A 21,671-nucleotide genomic window follows, 5' to 3' on the forward strand; every position below is an offset into this window, starting at 1 on the left:
ACCAAAATTGGACAGTTGAAGACTGGAAAAATGTTACCTGGTCTAAAGAGTCTCGATTTCTGTTGAGACATTCAGATGGTAGAGTCAGAATTTGCCGTAATCTGAATGAGAACATGGATCCATCATGCCTTGTTATCAGCTGCTGGTGTAATGGTGTGGGGGATGCTTTCTTGGCACACTTTAGGCCCCTTAGGGCATCGTTTAAATGCCACGACCTACCTGAGCATTGTTTCTGACCATGTCCATCCCTTTATGACCACCATGTACTCATCCTCTGATGGCTACTTCCAGCAGGATAATGCATCATGTCACAAAGCTGGAATCATTTCAAATTGGTTTCTTGAACATGACAATGAGTTCACTGTACTAAAATGGCCCCCACAGTCACCAGATTTCAACCCAATAGAGCATCTTTGGGATGTGGTGGAATGGGAGCTTCGTGCTCTGGATGTGCATTCCACAAATCTCCATTAACTGCAAAATGCTATCCAATATGGGCCAACATTTCTAAAGAATGCTTTCAGCACCTTGTTGAATCAACGCCACGTAGATTAAATCAGTTCTGAAGGCAAAAGGGGGTCAAACACAGTATTAGTATGGGTTGCATACTAGATCAAATAAATAGTAGTTAAAAATAGATGGCGACAAAATTCATTTAAACCTGTAATCTATAATATATTGTATGTACTTTTGATGCTAAATAAAATGAAAATCTACCCAAATGTTTCACTTACCCTGTACAGATGACAGTGCATCTAACAACTCATAAAAAAGTAATTTACAGGAGCAGTAAGAATAGGCAACACAAAACTTATATGCATTATTTTTATTCATATACTTAAAGTATTAACCTGATGCAAATGCATCAGATATATATAATAATAAATCTTTATATAACAGACAAATTCAGTACACCTGCAGAATAGTGTGGTGTAGAAACTGTACAGTGCAAACTATAAAAAAGTCCAAGGAAACACTGGGAAAACAAACATTTGTACCTTCTCGGAGGTTACGTGCAAAAGTTTGCAGTTTATTGAAAAGTTTTAGATAAAAAAGCCTCTGTCTGTCTCCCGTCTATTATAAGTCCACACACACTGCATACAAACAAAATATAATCAATAAATAAAAAACAAATGCTTACACATTAATATGCAAAGAATTCACATACAGGCGACAGACAGTCAGGCACATGCACGCTAGGTAACAACATTAATTATTATATTGGGTTACTAAGTTTTTTATTTTGAAATAAAGTGCAGGAACTCTCCCTTTATGCAGAAATAACCGAATATTACACACATACGCAGATTTCATTTATTTGTATACAGTATGTATATACTGTTTTTCAAAACAGGGTTTGTGCAATTTAAAAGGTAAAACTAATAATTATTTGCTCCAAAATACAGTGACATCAAAAATAAATTAAAAGGCTGTAGCTGTCCGAACTGATAAAAATTGACAGGGTAATTCAAAGTGTTTATTGCACATAAAAAATTCCAGTGTTTTACTGGATATATATTTTAATACATACAACTAAAATAAGTTTAAAGTTTAAACTTATACGTTACAGAGAAGCAAGCACACAAATCTCCTCTCAGAACCAGAACCATACAGTTATTATTACTATGTAAAGTTAACAACTTGATGATGTTAGAGACGTTGTACACTAATATTTGCAACATTATTCAACAGATTAGTCCCACAGAGGTAAATTTGACAAGAAATGTGTGTGCAGATCCAGTGTTTGACTTTTATTGCTAGTATGCATTGAGACAAACATCAGTGGTCTACTTATTTGGAAAAAAGTGACTTTTGTTGCCTCGATACAGTAAAGAATTTCAGTAGCTTGATCAAGCCAACATTATTATAGCTGATCACAGTAGATCAGTAGTTGATAAATATACATAATCTATTTATAAATATGCATACAGTACAGTGTATATTCAGAGCTACATGTAAAACTATAATGTACATTGCAACCAGAATCCACCCCAAAAGCTTCTGCAGTAGACGGCTCTGAATAGGCAAAGCTCAGAAGAACGACTGTAACCGAAGGGGCTGCTGGTTTGTTTTGTATACTAATGTTGTGAACTAGTGTAATAGTCATGCACATGAGTTTAATTCAAGCCAGCATGACCAGGTGCAAAAAAACAGTCAATTAAAGAACAGTGCATTTTAGTTATTAGCTTTTGGTCATGCCAACACCACACCTGCTTCCCAATATGTTGCAGTAAACATGCAACTAGTTCAAACTCTCAGTCATGCATCTCTTTTCCCGGGCAGAAAAATACATTCTTTATACATGGCAGTTATTCAGATAAAAATAAATACTAAGACCACTTTTCAAATCTGGGATTTAAAGTTATGACATAAAATGAAGAAATATTTAAGACTTCATTCCTAGGCCACTACCTGAAATCCATTTGACCTTTTCCATAAAAGATCAGATATGCTCAGCTCTGTGGAAGCACAAAAGATTGCTCTGAACATTCATAAACCAAGCTGGTTAATATGGATCATCAGATTTAGTTTGAATTCTGCTGAGATTTAAAGAGGGAGGTCATACCAATTACCAATTTTTATAAGAGTTAAAGGGATAGTTCCGCCAAATGATACCAAACCCATGATCCACTCACCCCGAAGCTGTCCGAGATGCATAAAATAACTTGATGGACATATTCATCTCGGACGGCTTGAGGTTGAGCAAATCATGGGTTTAATATCATTTTTGGCTGAACTGTCCCTTTAATGTTTTAATTTCACTTTTTAGTGGGGTTTGTAATCGGGATACAATCATTTGGAATCCTCATGTTGAAACTGAAAACAGGGCCTGCCATAAGCTGTCATATGATATAAGCCATCAGCAATATCCTGAGTCATACAAAAGACTGTCACCTTTGTCGTTACAGAAAACTTCCTACAAATGGAAGTTTGGTCTGTAATCGGTCAGATCGTCCTCAAATGCATTGAGGAGCAAAAAGGAAGCGACATCAATGTCAAGTAATAGATGAGTTGCATTAGGCCAGTGTCTGTAGAGAATCCAGAAGATTTATTTCTCTGGACGTGCAGATGTCCTGATATCTACTGCAGTCTGTGCTGTTCTTTTACTCCTGGTCTGTGAAGATCTAAAGTCTCTGTTGCTACAGGGTTCAACAGCGGGTCTGGTGGGGAAGACCGCTCCATTGGAAGCAGAGATTTGGAATGATGTCTGGAAGTGAAAGTGTCTGGTTGTTTATAAAACCGTGAGTAGGAATTGAGTCTCGTGACGGCTGTATCTCATGGCTCTGCTGCAGATTAGAGTCTGTTAGGGACAAACCTGATGGAGAGTCTTTGGAAAAGATGTTTGTTATGGCCGGAAATTCTGCATCCTGTAAAAGAAGAAAATATAATGTTTGATTGTTTAATTGTTTCCTTTTCTTCTCTTTCACTCTCAGGCAGGTTATGCATGCTTGCTAAAGCACACTTCACATTTATGTTTTTTTCTATGCAGAACTGTGATGTACTTCTACTACATCTTTGATATATTAAATAATGTTCTTCTGTAAACAACAACATCCATCTAAAATGTAATTTAATTAGAGTTAAAGGAGACATTGCACAAGACTTTTTTAAAATATAAAATAAATCTTTGGTGTCCCCAGAGTACGTATGTGAAGTTCTAGCTCAAAATATCCCACATATAATTTATTATAAAACGGCCCGTTCTAGTCCTTCATTCTTATTGGTTGAACCGCGTTCTAAGCCGTAATAAAATACCCCGGTAACCCCACGGTTCAGACCGCATTCGCACAATAAATGATGATATCCATATAAATGTCAATAAATATTGTCATATGTCATGTCGTCAATAAAGAGAAAATGTTCTCTGAGGAGTTTCTACCTTAAATTCATATTTCCCGCTATTATCCACTTTACAAAAACACCATGTAAGTTTTGATCAGGCTCTGAATCTGATCTCTTACAAAAGTTCTTCACAAAAATGGAATTATCTCAGCTTTTAGCTGAAATTTTGAGAGGTGATAAGAGAACAAATGAAGGTAGGATGAAACGTTTTTTGTTTGTTTGTTTGAAAGCGGATGGTCTGTTCTTTCATTTGATATATTTTATAATTATTTAAAGAATAACATTTTTTGCTAAAAGGCATTAAACTAAAACTGGGTGGCAACATAAAAAAAAAAAACGCTGATGGGGTAACCCTAATTGAGTTAAGCATGCTTCCAAGCATATTTGATCATCACTTCAACAGTTGCACAATATAAATGTAAATGTATAAATTAGATGCATGTTGATTTATAAAATAAACACCACAGTCTTAAATCATATTTTCATTGTGTCTTTGCTGTGTCTGTGTTGGTTGAGAAATGAGGAACTACTTTGTTTGGCGGAAGAGTAATATTTGTACTAATATAATTACAACTTATTTGTGTTTTATTTAATAAAATCCTGCTATGCATATGAAGTAACTGTTTTATAAAAGCAAGAAGCCCCGCGAAGCAGTGGTGTTACTCCGCTTCGCGTCGTGCCTAACAACGCCCCTTAGCTGTTATAAAATGCACTAGGAACCCACTGCTTCTTGGGGCGTATTGCTTTATTATATCTATCAACTACCACTACTCTAGGAGCAATAACCCATGTCTGCATTAGTAGGCGCTCTATGGTTGTCAGTGTGTTCTGATTCATGATGTCATGTGTTAAGATACTCAACAAGAATAATTAGGGTAGGAAAGTAAACTCACTATACTGATAAAAAATTAGGACATAACAAATGCAAATATTTGTATGTATTAAAGGTGACATAGAATGATTGAACGGGGTATTTATCCTTGTTCTGTGATGTGACATGTAGACAATTTTTTTTTATTTGGGTCTGTAATGCCTTAGAAGCTTCCTAAAAACCTCTCTCAGATAGCTCTATTAGGGTGGGGGATTTTAAACAAGTGGTTTTGCACCTATTTGGCTCCCCCTACTGGCTTAACTTGCAATCTCATTACTGATTGGCTGACTTTGCTGCCACCCAAAAAATGTAGCCAATTATTTTAAAGTGGAGGGGCAGTTAGATGCCTGTGATGTCATAAGCATCAGTTTTTCAGATTGGGCTGTTTTCTGGCTGACATTTCTAAAAGAGGAATTTCTATGAGACTGAGATGTTTAGGATGTTTAGCACTTTTTGTATGTTTGTGAATGTGGGTAGACTACCATTATTCAACAAAGACAAGGTAAAAAAAAATGTCATTCTCTGTCCCCTTTAATCTGTGTTTATGTGAGTTAATGGCAATACAATTATTCCTGTTTGTTAATTCTGCATTAACAAATATTTAAAAAATGTATTAGTAAATGCTGACATAAACATGAACTAAGACGAATAAAGGCTGTAGAAGTATTGCTCATTTTAGCTATTATGCAATTAACTAAGGTTAATAAATACAACCTTATTGTAAAATGTTCCGGTATTTTCAATATTTATTTATTCAATTGAAAGCTGTAATGCAATGGCAAGTTATTTCTAGTTCTTGAAATTTAATGCATGTAGACCTTCCACACCAGTTGTTTGTTTGGTGGTACAGTATGCAAATGTATGTAATCTGATATAAACTTACTTTACTTCATCTAGACTGCTTGTTTATGGTTTTATGGGATGGACAGACTGTGTAATACAATTAAAATAGCAAGGAAGAGTATGGGCTTCAAAATGTGTTTGATACCGTGTGATCCTAATAATGATGCTGTGTTGTACCTGTGGAGTTGTGCGGTGTGGTTGACCGGTGGGCACAGAAGCTTGTACTTTGCTGGCAAGTCTCTTGTAATCTGTGAGGCTGCTGTAAGCCGGGGGTCCTAAACACGTCTGTCTCTGAAGCAGGTGAAGGATGCTCTGAATATCTGATGTCATCTGGGACTCTAACCTGGACAGTGAGTAGAGCTCAGTAATAAAACACTATAAAAATTCATTTAGATATACATTAAAAAGAAAAAGTATTTAGATCAAAGGAAATAAAGCTATTAATTTACTAAATCTGTAACAAACCATATAGTATCCGAACAACATTTGTGTTTACCACTCTTGTACACTAGGTGGAGCTCATATACTAATGTACTCGATGTCTTCTGTCAGTGTGGCAGCATAAATTTACAAAGTTGTGTGTAAAGTATAGCACAGACCTCTTGTGAGGGTTCACTGATGCATAAATACTCTTCCATAAAAACTACAAGCCAGCACAAGTCATGAACATTTTAAAAGCAACATCTTTCATTATTAATAATCTTTAGGATTGGCATGTGAAGCTCAAGGAGGTGCGTTACATTTTCATTCAGGTAATGGAGGTCTGAGGAGGTAATAAGCGATCATTTTGAGATGAATGTTGTTATATGAGGGTTAATCAGAGTTCATGTCAGATATTAAGTGTATGTAAGGGACACCTTGTTATTAAAACCACAGAGCCCATTAACTGTAGATCTCAGAAAACAAAAGGAAAAGATGATCTTTCCTACACTGGAGGGTGAAGGAGACATTTAATATCTATTGCCTCTGGGTGCCGTGCATGCATCATTTTAAAAAATGCATTATAATGTTTAAGTATATGCAGGTGGAAATAAAGTGAATGATATCGTAATTGAGATAAATTTCACATTATGTTGTGATGTATGCTATCTCCAAAACCTGTTTTTAGCCAATATAGAAATAAGACATGGTATGAAATATACTACTCATAGTAAGAATGACCTGACATCTCTCCAGTAGATGCACTTTGCTTTAAGATGTGTGATACAGTATGGCTGATGCCAACTTGCTAAGCCAGCATATTGCTAAAAATACCACCTGCTGTTATTCTGCTCACCCTTCTGCTTCTGTGTGTGTCTTTGTCTGTGTTGTAACTGCTGTTATCTAAACTAGTTATGTCAGTCAAGGCTCATTTTCTAGCATGTGAATGATACAGTAATGTTTTGTTTTGTAATGTTTATTACAGGGCAAACCTTCACCGGTTAGATTAGGTGTGTGTGGTTAGGGTCACTTTCTTTTACTGTGTACAGAAGCCCATAAGGTTCATCTCTCTTGGAAACCGGGTGTAATGTAGTGATCACAATCTGCCTCACAGATGGATTTACAGACACTGGATTTACAAATTTTATTTAAGTCTATTAAATATACACATGTGGCTAAAGGTTAAAGGGATAGTTCACCCAAATATAAAGAATCATCATTAATCAAGATATTTTGAGAAATGTTTAAAACAAGGCAGATCTGCCTCGTTGCAAAACATTCTTTAAAATATCTTCCTTTCTGTTTAGCAGAACAAAGATATATTTTTACCGGTTTGAGTAATTTACTGTAATTTACCGTGGTGATGTGGCATGGTGACTTAATTTAAAATTATTTTTAAAATGCATGCTCCCAGTCAGGTTATGGAAGTAAAATGTTGACTTCAAAGCTAAGGACTATGCCTATGTAAAAACTTGCCTGTTTTCTTGTTCAAATCATGAATGTGTTTTACCTGCTCAGATGTTGTTGCAGCTGGTCGAGTCTGTGTTCCACCTCTCCATATGTGATGTCACAGTCCAGGTCTTCATCTTCTGTCCCACCCTGCTCCTGTGTACTTTTGTCCATGTGCTGTTTGGTTCTTTCTGCAAACCAGTCAGGGGTGTGTATATCTAAAACATTTAACACATACTCGTATATACATATTTGCATTGTGAATGCTTTACAAAATACTAGCACTTTTTTGAATTAATTGTACATAATAAAAGTTCTTGACTTGACTGCAACACCGGACGATAGCAATAACGTTATATTAAGGAATAGTTCACCCCAAAATTAAAATCTGTCATCATTTACTCACTCTCATGATGTTACAAACCTGTATAAATTTATTTGTTTTAATAAACGCAAAGATTTGAGGAATGTTTGTAACCAAACACAAGCTCCATTGTCTTCCATAGTAAGAAAAAGAATACTATGGAAATGAATGGGGCTCATGATTTGAAGATACAAACATTCCTTAAAATATCTTTCTTTTGGTCATCATTACAAAGATGTTGGTAAGTAAATGATGACACAATTTTTGGGTGAACTATCCATTTAATGGCACTTCACTCTAAAAAATTAACCCAATGCTGGGCTGTTTTAACTGCTGGGTTATTATACCCCATGGTTGCATTACAACAACCCAACATTGGGTGATTTTTAACCCAGCATGGGGTCATAAGCAATTTTGTATATTAGAAACTTCTGCACTTGTTTTCATGTCATTGAACATGTTTAATACTGTATTTTTAAAGTTATGGTTATCATCAATAGCAGGGGCGTCACGCACAATTTTTTTTAAGGGGGCACAGTTCACAGAAATTTGTGCATACACAGACATCAAACGAAATATATTATAGAGCTTTCAGTCTTTTCCATGGCACCTACATTTCTAACAAACTGAGTGCCCCACCCTTCATGCAAAAACCTCCAAAATAAAAGTGTTGAATAACTTTTATATCAAATATTCAATCGGAATAATGACATATTGATATCATATTTACATCTGAAATGGCATGTTTTGTTTATTTACGTTTTGTTTAATGACTTGTTTAATTGTGTCATTAATGCATTTTGCACAATAACTGCATTATCCTACACTGAAAAAGAATGATTCATTCAATTTACTCAATTTTTTTAAGGTAAGTGGTTGCAATCAATTTATTTAAGCTACATTTAAACAAAAAAGATTAAAGTAAAATAAAATAAAAAACTTTTTAAGTTTAAGCTACACTGTTTAAGTGTAGCTTAAATAAATTGATTGCAACCACTTACCTTAAAAAATGGAGTAAATTGAATAAATCATTTTTTCAGTGTATGAAATTAATGTAATTTTAAAAACATAAAGTATACAGTATAAACAACGAAAATGGCATACGTGATTGATTTAAATGTTCAATAAGGATTTTAAAAAATATGTTTAGATAAAATTATTAGACGAACCAATTTTTGCATTAAATATGAGAGCATGTGTGATTCCGCGCCCCGTGAACTCTGGCGAACTTTGGCGTTGTACCAAGAAGATGAATTTAGAAATCTCTACTAATATAACGTAGAGACGGTCACATTTTAAATCATACATTTTCTACACGGAGGAGGTTAAGTGCACATTACCGTACTGGGGTTTGTAAATGTTGTGAGCGTTTCTTACACGTTTTAATTTCTCAGATAGCCAAATGCAGCAGCAACAGCAAAGCTTGTGAGCGCGCTCCAACGTCTGCGGCTGTGCTGACTGCAGCGCCTGCCGCCAGAATAAAGTAAATGTAACACGATCAAAACACTATCAAAGCGGCAAAAATCTCTGAAAAGTGACAAGGATGCAGTACAGAAAAGCAGTTTCAATGGGCATGACGCCCCTGATCAATAGTGTAAATGCCCATGATACAGCAACATTGCAACCAACCAGTGCAAAAAAACACTAGTCAACATTGTGGATCAAAACCATTCATAAAAGTTGTTTTAAAACCAATACCCGTTTTTGTCTTAGGGCAACTTTGATGAACGTTGATCCACTTTAAATGTTGACTAGCATACAATAAAGTTTAACCAGACATCTTTGATATCTACAAAATATATATTTTTGAAGTCTAAGAGTGTCTATTTATTTTTTTTAATTATAATCTCAATGCATGATTATGACATTTTATTAATTGCATTTGACGCGTCATTTCAAAATACATGTCTGTTGCAGACGCTTCAAAAGGGTTTATGATAAAAGAGACGCTGCTGTTTCCCAGATGCTCACTTTATCTCATGTGTAATCAGAGTTTAGTGTTAAGTGAGTGTCTTGTGAGTATTTTGTGAACGTGAGTGTCTCTTTTATCAGAAACCATTTCGACGCGTCTGCAGCAGGCATGTATTTTGACAAGACACATGATGCACACATGATGCACCAAACACATACTTTGAAATTTTGAATATTTTTTAATTATAATTTCATGCATTATTATGTCCTTCGACACATTTTACTAATTGCATTTAGCATTGCTATTGTCTGCCGTCCATGGCCCTGTCAGAACCGACCTGTGACCCACCAGTTAAAAAACCACAGCCTGTGGTGAAGGATGATGCACAGGGAGAAGAAACTGTGAAAATGTGTGTGTTTGAGCAGGTGAATGTGCGCATAAAGGGTGTTGTCTCTGTGTTAGCGCTTGTGTTGGTGTTATATTGCTGTGATTCTTCTATCAGTGAGACTCAGGACTAATAGAAACACTAAAGCTAGTGGTTATCTCTCAAACACACCTGCTCCTATCAGAGCCAAAAACAAAACACGCTGATCAAAACAGATGCCCCGTGCAAGACGCCAATTTATTTCTGATCAGGGTCTGTGGAGAACCGAAAATGAGCAATGAAATTAGATTCCTCCCAAACAAATTCATCCTTATGGAGAAAGTCCAAATCTGGCAATTTCTACAGGCATTAATAGTTGAGGTCTCTTACCACTTGAAAACTAAAGCGTTTTGACATTTAAGCAGACTGTAAATTGCTGTGATTTAAACTTGTTGAAGATCAAAGTTAATTGGTAAATTAATCATCCCTACTATTTAGTGAAACCTGAAACCAACCATTCTTTATTATATAATAAGCCTTTTACCATGTTGAAATCGTTGTAGGCTCTTCATAAATAAAAAATTGTGTCATTTATCAAATACATTTATTAGGGTCAGGTTCAGGGGTAGCAAATATTAAATTGGTAGCTCGGTATATATAACACTCAACAAAAATACAATAGAGATATAGATAATACAACAAGTGTATGTGTATGTTGTTTTTCAATGTCAAATCCTCTCTCCGGCGCTTATGAGGATGGTTGGGAAGCATTAGTGGACTTGGCTGTAGGATGGGGAGGGAACATTTTGTGCTTGTGGAGGAGAGTCGGGAATAGCTGCCCAGCGGATTTTCCTAAAACCCGTAAAAAAGGCCGTACTGTGCCTTAAGCCCCTAAAAGATCCTGCATTACTACAGCTCCTCTCTTATCATGTTGTTTCAGTCTGGATTTAGGGACAGACTGATTTGATCAATACTTTTTTTGGTGTGTAAGCTTTGCTTTCCTTTTATACTTTGTGAAACACAGTCTGCTATCTATGTTTCTCTAAAAAGATTTTAGGACAAATGGGCACAAGTTTGTTTCTCTTCTCTGAAAAGGCACTGATCATGTTATGAAGGTGATCGTTTTAGGAGTGGTTTACATATTATTTTGCAGTGATGGTCTTTAAAGTGCACCTATTTAATTGCTAAAAACGTTATTTTGTGTATTTGGTATAGACGGTTTCAACGGACACACGTGCGCTGACGCGATACACGTCTTTATCCGAACTTTACTTCCAGTTTCGTTTTTTTAATGGTCTGACTAGTTACCAAACTGATCTCTTGAACAAATGTTTTGGTTTCCTAGGTAATCTATGTGTTGTTTTTTGCTTGTTATATAAATAAACTATGTTTAAAGAACTTTGTTGTTATTTATTTTTAGCGGAGTTTACCGGAAGCTATGTGCGGACCACGACAGCCGCTTGTTTATGTTGTTACTGCTGAAACCGTCTATAATACAATGTGTTTGCATGGTTTATGGTTCAAAAAACACATTATTTTTCACACACCATCATTTTTTGTACAGATTTTGTACAAAACTGTCCCCGTTTGGCCAGCTAATCTGTACGTTGTGATTGGTCTGAATACCTCTGATGTCAGCAGGAAATGTGACGCTCCCTACCATGTTTGAAAAATTCAGTTGCTAACCGGAGTTTACTTACAGGCTTTGAGTCCAAGCGGGAGGAATTATGATAATGTCAGTCTTTACTACATCACCAATCCCAGGAAGTAAACTGTTGCCTATATCTGTGTATATCTGTGTGTTTGTTGTAGTCCAAGAAAAGAGATTTACAATGGAGATGATAACTAGCGTCATTGTTTACTTTGGGGTTTGTACCTTTTGCATATAGTTAACATGTACTAATACACACTTACACACCAAAGGAAATGTAAAACCGTGAATCAGATAAAAAAAAAATTCATCCTACCTTCATTAGTTCTCTTTTTATCACCTCTCAAATATGGGTAGGTTTCTTCAAAAACACCTAATTTTGAGCAAAAAGCTGATATAATTCAATTTTTGCAAAGGACTTTTGATAAAGATCAGATGCAGAGCGATCTTTAAAACATAAACTGAATTCTTTCTCTTTCACGTTACGCGCTACTTCCGAGCTGTAAAAGTTGCGGTGGTTAATAGCAGTATTGCGGAACGCCGAAAATTCTCGTCATTGGCAGGGAAGCGTTTTCTCTTAATTGACGAGATAACTCGTCAATGGTGGGGAAAGAGTTAAAAGATATTGGTAGTTTACTGTCAGATTAATATTAAAGTCATTGTATTTAGACATCCACCTAAAACTAAACCATTTGTGAACTATCATGAGGGATAACTGTATATATTGATTCAGGTTAGTTTTTTATCTCACCATCATCATAACGCCCCAGTTCCATGTGTTCATCAGGAGAAACGCAGGCCGGTGTGGAGGTGCAGCTCTTTACTGAGGGGTTTTCCATTATTCCTGCTCCTAAAAGTGTTTGCTGTTCCTCTCTGGAGGTGCGGCGGTCCTCCGAGCTTCTCTTAGAGCTGAGCCGTGACTCTCGCCGCTCCTTCCCCAACTCGCTGTCTGTTTCTTTCAGACTTCCCCCTAGGGGTTGATAATCAACACGGATGAGGGGTACAAAATAAATCATCCTTAAGCTCAGATGTCCAAGACAGACCAAACAAAAAATAACAATACTTAAGGAATAAATGACGACGGGCCATTGAATTATAAAAAAAAAACGCACACCCAAGGTGCAATGCGGCACGACAAGAAGCAGATTTTTCTTGAATGTAGTATTTAAGAAAAAAAAATCATTTTTTTTTACCGAAAACAAGACAAAAATAGTTTTTTTTCTTGTAAATCATTTACACTGCAAAAAATGACTTTCTTACTTGGTGTTTTTGTCTTGTTTTTGTCTTGTCTTGTTTTCAGTAGAAATATCTAAAAGATCTTAAATAAAGATGTGTTTTCTTGATGAGCAAAATGACCTTAAGTCTATTTTAGACAAATGATACAATTTAAGTGAATTAAATTAAAACAAGCAAAAATATCTGCCAATGGAGTGAGATAAAATCTTGAAATAAGATTTATTTTTCTTAAACACTTAATTCAAGCAAATTTTTCTCACCCCATTGGCAGATATTTTGCTTGTTTTAGGCACAAATTCCCTGAAATTGTATATTTTTTGTCTAAAAACTAGACTTTTTTTATTTCTTTTAGATATTTCTGCTTAAAACAAAACAAATATACTAAGTAAGAAAGTCATGTTTTGCCATGAACATGTTTTAGGAAAAGATACATTTAAGTTTTACGTCTTTGGTTGTGGTGGTTGTGTTTTGACAGGGGTTAGTGATAATAAGGAGGAAAGTGTGGGAAAATTTTGGTTTTCCTGGCTATTGTGCCAACAAGTGCTGTAATATTCATTTAACTTTCATAGTTTAGCTCTAATATGATATTTACCAAAAAAGCATGCCACAGAACCTTGATACAATTTGCACATAAAAACAGATGAACAAATGAAGAGTTTGGTTTTTTAAATTGTTACCGCCAAAATCAGTATTGTATCAGGTCAGTATTAAGTAGGGCTGTAACGATTTATCGTGCAAATGCACGTTTTCTCAATGAATGAATTACGTTGAAATGCAGCCACATCCAAATGCCAGGGGGCGCACTCGTGCAGAAACGCCACTTGTGCCACAGAAGAAGTAGCGTTACAAACCCTATTCCAGGAAATGTCTACAGGAATATTTATATCGCCGTTCTTCAAATTGTTTCAGGTATTTTCATGATAATAAAGAATATTTTGAATGACTTTGTTTAACGATTTTTTAAATGCACGTTATAAACGACTCAGATTTTAGATTGATAACGGACTTCTTACTTACCAAAACGCCATAGTACACGCACAAGCTGCGCATGAAACACAGAATTGCGATGCAGATTCGATTTTAGACAGGCCTTTTTAATGGGACAAGCGATATATCGTTACAGCCCTAGTATTAAGTAAATTCTTAATTTTAAGCTAAATCCAAAATCCGCCATATCGTTCTGTCATCTTTTCTTCCTTTTTCCAACCATGACAAACGTCAATCCTCCTTCTCTGCAGAAAGCAATAAATCCGCTTAACCAATCACAGCACACCATTCCACGCATTGTAAACAAACAATGGCGGCGCGCAATACACACAGAATCCTAGTTTTCCTCATCTACTTTGTACTTTGTGGTGGTTTTCTGTGGTGGGGAAGAAACGTAAGCCATTAAAATCAAATAATTTACGCGAGAGGCACTCGGGAGACGGAAAAATGCCGGCTGTTGCTTGTTCTCACACGACATCATCAAGCTTCTGTCATGCTAACACATTTACCCCAGGGGATCTTATGAAAAACTTTCCATTATTTTACTCAAAGTCAATGAATATCGAGCAGAACCAAAACATTTTACAGTTGATCGCTGTGAAAAAAGTTTACCGACAACATGTTTTGATTAATGCAATTAATGTTTATTTTTTTAATCAGTGTATAAATGAATATAACATGGCAAAGATGAATGCACATTTATATATTGATTGAATAGATGTATTGCATTTTGTGGAAAAAATAATCAGTTTTTATAATAAATCTTTAAAATTCAAGTTATGGATTTAAATTTTTTATGTTTTTATAACCTAAAGATGCTATGTGAACATTTGTAACAGAAAATAGTGCTTTTCATCTTGTCACTTTCTTGGTATAGAAAACTCTTCAAATATACTGATGATATTTACCTTTGGATGGTTTGCGTTTAAAGGAAGTCTTTCTCCGGCTCTTCGAATCCTCTCCATCTGAATCAGTGGCTTGCAAATAAGTGCCCTGTTTGTGACAACCATAACAACAGTAATAATTTACCTCAACCATTTAATTTATTTAACTTTGTATGAAATCATTATGTACCTTTCCATTTTCATCTCTCAGGTTAAAGGTCAGCTCTAGATTGGTAAGGAAATGGTCGGCAAACTCCGGATACATGTCCAGCACCTCCAGCAGCTCTTCCCGTTGGATTGTGTGCAGGTCACAGTAGCTCAATGCTCTGACGTCTGCGTTAGATTTACCGGGTTTGGCGTACAGGTGGATCATCTCTCCAAATATGTCATTCTTACCTGCATAGCAAAGAACAAGTTTGGGGTCTGTGTTTGTTTTCTTAAGTTTGAGAATGTGCAATTGAAACATTTTAATTAGCAATTAAACTAGATTTCGTCCGTTATTTTTCTGTAAACTTTATTACGTTTGGAAAGTTGAAATTCTGATTTCACTCATTCTGTGAAACCGGTCGTGGAAGTACAATTTTTTTCCATGTTGGTTTATTTATAGCTACAGTAAACCCATAAAAACACCTAAAACAAAACGTAAAGGATTACAAAATGTAATCCTTTGTTTTTCATGTTGGTCAGATGGGTCAGGATAAGCTTTTAAGGCTGAAGGTCGTAAGTCCGACTACACAATACTAGTTTATCTTGATATTGTTCATCTTCTGTGAGTGTGTGTCACAGCATGTGTCTGTACATGCGTGCATGTGATTTTCAGTATTGATTGTGTGTTTCTAACAGTGTCTGGGGTCAGTTTGGGTCAGAATCTGTGCATGTGGATTATCAGAGTTCCCATGTGGGATTATGAGTTGCATAACGTCAGGTAAACTTTTCCTTTGCACTGTAGTAACTCCCTTTCTCTAGCTAACCTTTCTTCTTCCTCTACCTTATCTCTCATCCTCTTCCTCGTCCTCCATCTCACCTTCATCTCCTTAACAACGTCCACCCCTCCTCTTTCTCTCCTTGTCGCTGCTGTTCCACTGCCTTCCTCTAAACTTAAACCTATACTTTAAACTTTAACACTATTTTTTTGATGCATTTATTTACATTTTTCATCAATCCTTTTTTTATGTTAAAATGCTTCACCAAAATACATTCATCATAATTACAATATCTGAAAAAGCTGAAGGGCTCAGATGGGCCACTTGGTTAAATGTCAGACCCTGAGAGCGATTTAGCATTAAAGATACTGTCTGAGGGGCAGGTGACATTAAACTGAATTGGATAAAGCACAGCGGTTCATCCGGGAGTTACGGTGGGTCTTTTCGACTCTCCTGATTTTGCCAAGTGGTTGAACTTTTTAATCAACCAAACAGATTTTAAAAATAAGTTTAAAATTTGTTTTAAGTTTAAGTTTACGACCAGGGTTAGCTGCTTCTAGACCATTGTTTTTCACTTATCATATCTCCCTGATTTTAGGGTTTGGTTATGGGGTGGGTTCAGGTTTTATTTTCAAAAATGTTGTCCTTGGGTCAACACAATATGTTGGCCTGAGGACATCTCACAACTATGTTGTTGAACCAACATGGTTCAAACCACGATTGTGCAACAAAGTAACAATTTTTTCACAGCAGCGAGTTACATCATTGTTTGGGAAATGCACCCCAGAGCGGCCATGCTGAGCATTGCATTTTACCCCATTTATAATAACACTGAAATAATCGAATGCCCTTCAGTTAGTAAGTAACAAGTAAGTGACCCTTCATTTTTCAAGATTAGTCAAGTATTTACATGTAGTATTTAATAAAAGAAAGATAGCTGATATTTCGTCATGGTGAGGTTATCAGCTGTGCCACTTTGCTATTTGTGACCACAGACCACAAAACCAGTCATAAGGGTCAATTTGTTGAAATTGAGATTTATACATCATCTGAATAAATAAGCTTTCCATTGATGTATGGTTTGTTAGGATAGGACAATATTTGACCGAGATACAACTATTTGAACATCTGGGTTCAAAAATATCAAAATATTGAGAAAATCACATTTAAAGTTGTCCAAATTAAGTCCTTAGCAACACATATATTACTAATGATAAATATATTTTTTATATATTTACGGTTGGAAATTTACAAAATATTATGTAACTTAAAATGCTAATCGATAATTTTGACCCATACAATGTATATTATTGTTGGCTGTTATACAAATATACACTGTAAAAAAAATTCCGTGCAGCTGGGTTGCCGGTAACTTACAGTAGATTTAAATTTATGTTTTTTACTGGCAACATTTTGTTCAAAGTTAAATGAACATTAAACATTTACAAGTCTTTGTCTTTACAGAGAAAAAAAAACGGCATCAGCAAAACATTCTGGGAAACAAAATCTGAAGCAAAAAACTGAAAAGGTTGATGATGATTTCTAGTTCCCAGAATGCTTTGCATGAGGCTGTTATCGTATAGTTTTATTCTGTAAAGATAAAGACTTGTTCATATTTAAAATTGATTTAACTTTGAACAAACTCTTGCCAGTAAATAACATCAATTTAAATCTACGGTAAATTACCGGCAACCCAGCTGCAATAACATTGTAATTTCTACAGATTTTTTTACAGTGTACCTGTGCGACTCATGACTGGTTTTGTAAATTGCTATAATAATCTTACTTTATACTACGGGTCCGTTAAATGCTTGAATCTGATTGGCTGATGAACGTTCTGAGGTGTGCAATTATTTTCTGGGAAATGCACGGTGAACGTAGTTCCAGGCAGCTCTCTTGACCACATTACAGTTCCATATCACTTCGCATAGTTAACTTTAATAACGGACTGACAAAAACAACATGACAGATGATTTGTCGAGGCAATAACAGCGCTGTTTAGAGACACACAGAGGTAGCCTCGTTCATATAATTTTATTTGTAATAATTTTATTAATAACTGCATTAGAATGCTTTCAACGGCTCAAGCCTCCATTGCCAGCTTTAAAATGATGTTTTGGAACAAGCAAAAGAGCCGTTGGATGAGACGCAGAAGAAATAGTCCTACTCACAAAAGCGATTTAAGTACAAAAACTGGATGAATCACTTTAAATATATCATGTGATCAATGTCTTGAGGTGTGGTATACCGTAGTATAAGCGGAATAATTGACTCCGGCCTTTGAATTATAAAAAAAAATAATGCACACCCGAGTGTGCATTATTGTCCCAATAATTTAACGGCCCATCATCAATTATTCCTTACATATTAGCCTATAAGATGTTTGATCAGGCACCAGTCCTATCATTTCAGATATTGGCCTCATCCACTTGAAACCCATATCTTTCGCTGGCTAACCACCTGAATTTCACATGTAAAAAAACACAAGTGATTACATGTGAAATGTGTGCTTTTGGAACATTTTTGTGTGTGAATCCCATGTGATCACACATGCATAATGTGGTGACAATTTGTTTACATGTGCTTCGCTGATTACACATGTGATCACATGGGTTTCACATAGAATTCACACAAAAATTCACGTGTGAATTTGCACATGCGAAATTCATGTGACTTTTCTGTAAGATTAAACCAACGGTCCATTATGAACACGTTCCTTTATATATCTTTCCATATTGTCTGTTGCATTCTCTATAGGCTGTGTGAGCTATAAAAAGCCCAGTCCGGCTCTGAGCTGAAGCACAGAGCTCTTTCTCTGTCTCCTGCGCTTTGAAGATGCCAAAGACATCCAGGTGCCGCCACTTAAAAAGAAATGTCAGAAGCCTCTCATCAGATAAACCAAGTCCTGGTCTTCCAGACACAGAATGCAACACAAAGCACAAGTCTGTAAGATAAGACAGGTGTATTTCTAAAATATGATCATCTGTTTGAAATTATAATATATTCTGTTATACAGGAGTGTATTCATTTCACTCGACCTTTTGATTTGAAAACACAGCAAACTGCACCCTCGACACCTCTGCTATCAGGTCGATGTGTTTAAGCATGTGAGGACAATAGCACATCTGCCCATTGGGAGATACAGCGTGTACCGTCTTTCTTGTTGCTAGGCCTGCGTGAGTAAACAGCATGTCTAGGCAGTCATGTCTCCACAGGATACACAACTCAAAACTATTACATATTGTCTTTGTGAAATATCTACACCAGCGTTATATAATGCGCAAATAATGGTCCAAGAGTCCAATCTCTAAATTTCCGGGAGGCTTACCGGGCAGGGTTTAGGTTAATCCAGGAATAGGCCTTGGTTACATTAGGACATTTAAGTAGTTTTACAAACATACCTTACAAAAAACAAAACTGGTGTGCATCTTAAGACAAAACAATGGCACTGATGTGTTAAGAGATTTCAGTGCAAGACGTTTTCAAATGAAGGCAGCTCAAACATGCTTTTTAGTCTGGGGCTAGGATAAGCCCTGTCCAGGAAACCAACCCAAAATATGTTTTATGGCTATGAAATTACATAAGCCATGTGAATTTCAGTACAGTTTTTACAAATTATTATATTTGACACATATAATATATTCGTTTATGTCTTTGTATTTAAATTCAGAGTCAAAATAGTCCATGTAAGAGTGAAGATTTCTTTGTACGTAAATAGTTTCCATGCTTTTTTACATTTTTATATTGTGCATATATTAGATAAATTGATAGATAAATGAACTTTTCTAAAAGTCGATCACTTTAAATCTAAACTTAAGACTTTTTTCTTTAACAAAGCATTCACATAATTTATCTAGGAAACATACTTATCTCGCAATAGTTAGCCTGTACGGAACAAAGTATTCACATCTCGTCTGGGTATATACTAATGCCGCAATAGCTAGCCTGTCTGGAACCGAGCATATATTAAAACACAACACTGTGTGACACTTGCATTACATACTCCATTTACATACAGTTTACATCCCATATAAATATATATATATATATATACAGTCAATATATATATATATCTACCAAGGGTTTTATCTTTCCTATGACTTTTTGTTCCTCCCAGGCAAAAAAAGCCGGGAGGTTTTTCTTCTAGGGGTTTTTTCCACCCCGGGGAGTCAGCCGACATTGGCTTAACTTAGCACCCTCTTGTATATGATATATTATTAATACGCTTGCTTGTAAAGTTTATTCATAGTCGCTGTATTTTGCTACTTATATTGTCTGTCGATATTTCTGTGTTTTTCCCTGCTTATATTAATGTAAAGTTGCTTTGAAACAATTACCAATTGTGAAAAGCGCTATATAAATAAAATTGAATTGAATTGAAATTGAATTAAAACAAGCGTCTCCGGTTCGAGATCCGGCTAGGGCAGGTGGCCTTTCTGTGTGGAGTTTGTATGTTCTTCCTGTGTTAGCGTGGGTTTCCTCCCACATGTCAAAAACATATAAGTTAGGCAAATTCAACTTGTTCGATAAATAAAGGAAGAAGAATTAAAACAAGCCCGTGAGCTCTTACCCAAAATGGCCACCACGGTGTCATCCTTAAGAATCTCGATGGATCCTCGGGACAGAAAGTAAAGTGCGGTGAGGATGTCCCCGCAGTGCACCATTGTATCTCCGGGTGGTGCGTGGGTAGTTTTGAAGCGTATAGCGAGAGCACGCAGACAGCCTTTACTGGCACCTCTGAAAGCTTTGCATCCCTGAAGCAGGCTTTGATTCAGATGGAGACAAATGTCTGCTTGCAAACACTCTGGAAATCCTTTTAAGACCTGCAGATAAACACGAGCGAGAGGTGAGAAGTATAATTGTGACATTAAGAGGAGAGTAATTTGACTCTATCCATTATCACTGAAGATTAAAGGAAACACATCAGTGCATAATTACCCACAATTACAGTCCTGTTATCGTGAAGGTGATATGGGCTCTGTTTCAATATCTGGTGTATGGCTTTCTTACACAGCCTCTAAGGGCACACTCATATTATAGTTAACTAGACTGAACCGTACCCGAGTGCACTCACACTACATTTGGTTTTTGATCCATAACCGACTACGCTTACGCCATTAAACGATGCAATTGTTTTGAAGAAAACTAAAAAAGATATGTGCGATGGAGTTGTATCGTAATTTTGTACCCTGATACAGTACGGAGCAATCACATTTGCCAAACGAACGGTACTTTTGGGGGGGTCAAACGTACTTGGGTACGGTATGGTAAGCATAGTAACTTTCCTGCACTAATTTAGTTTGGCCCACACTACATAGAGAGAAACTTTGTGCACTATGCAAAAATAATGTAGACATCAGAATGTTGCTCAGTTAACAACACTGAGAAGCATAAAAATAAAAAATGTTGGGCACAATTTGAATTGATTTTAATTAGATTTAATTTTAAATGGAATTTTCCTTGTATTGAATTATGTATTTATGATCAGCATTTCTTTTACTTCATATACTGCATCATCAAAACAGCCTTTCTCGGTTGCTTATAAAATTACAACGTGATTTAATGAGAATATGTTTGTATTTTTACATAAATTTCGGTTGTACCATACGTACATTTACTTACTTACACTGAAACATACAATATCGACGTGTTGATGATAAGACTAATGCGTTCATTATTTAAGATTTAACAGCTTTACAGACGCACAAAAAAATAGCGAGCATTGGCATTTCTTACTTATATTAATGACATGTTTTCAGTCATACTTTCTGACTTATTTATTTAAGACAGTTTACTCAATCTAATGAAATGACTTTCAGAGAATTACGCAATATTAAACAAGACTACACTTTAAAACCTTAAAATGAAAAACATTTCTGTAATCATTTAACCAATTTGCAATATTTTGTTTGTTTTCCATGACA

General features: G+C 35.8%; 1 protein-coding gene across 1 annotated transcript in view; it reads right to left on the reverse strand.

The window, feature by feature from the left end:
- Positions 1-990: 990 nt before the first annotated feature.
- Positions 991-21,671, reverse strand: part of LOC129452438 (voltage-gated inwardly rectifying potassium channel KCNH7) — an 85,085-nt gene continuing 64,404 nt past the window's right edge. The window contains exons 10-16 of the mRNA XM_073854764.1: positions 20,318-20,570; positions 15,015-15,220; positions 14,849-14,933; positions 12,469-12,687; positions 7,488-7,644; positions 5,735-5,900; positions 991-3,368 (exon numbers count right to left, since the gene is read on the reverse strand). Of these exons, the coding sequence (XP_073710865.1) occupies positions 3,150-3,368; positions 5,735-5,900; positions 7,488-7,644; positions 12,469-12,687; positions 14,849-14,933; positions 15,015-15,220; positions 20,318-20,570 (1,305 nt within the window). The 3' untranslated portion in view covers positions 991-3,149. The remainder of the gene's footprint in view (positions 3,369-5,734; positions 5,901-7,487; positions 7,645-12,468; positions 12,688-14,848; positions 14,934-15,014; positions 15,221-20,317; positions 20,571-21,671) is intronic.

The sequence above is a fragment of the Misgurnus anguillicaudatus genome, chromosome 17, assembly GCF_027580225.2.
Source record: "Misgurnus anguillicaudatus chromosome 17, ASM2758022v2, whole genome shotgun sequence".
Classification (NCBI taxonomy): Eukaryota; Metazoa; Chordata; class Actinopteri; order Cypriniformes; family Cobitidae; genus Misgurnus; species Misgurnus anguillicaudatus.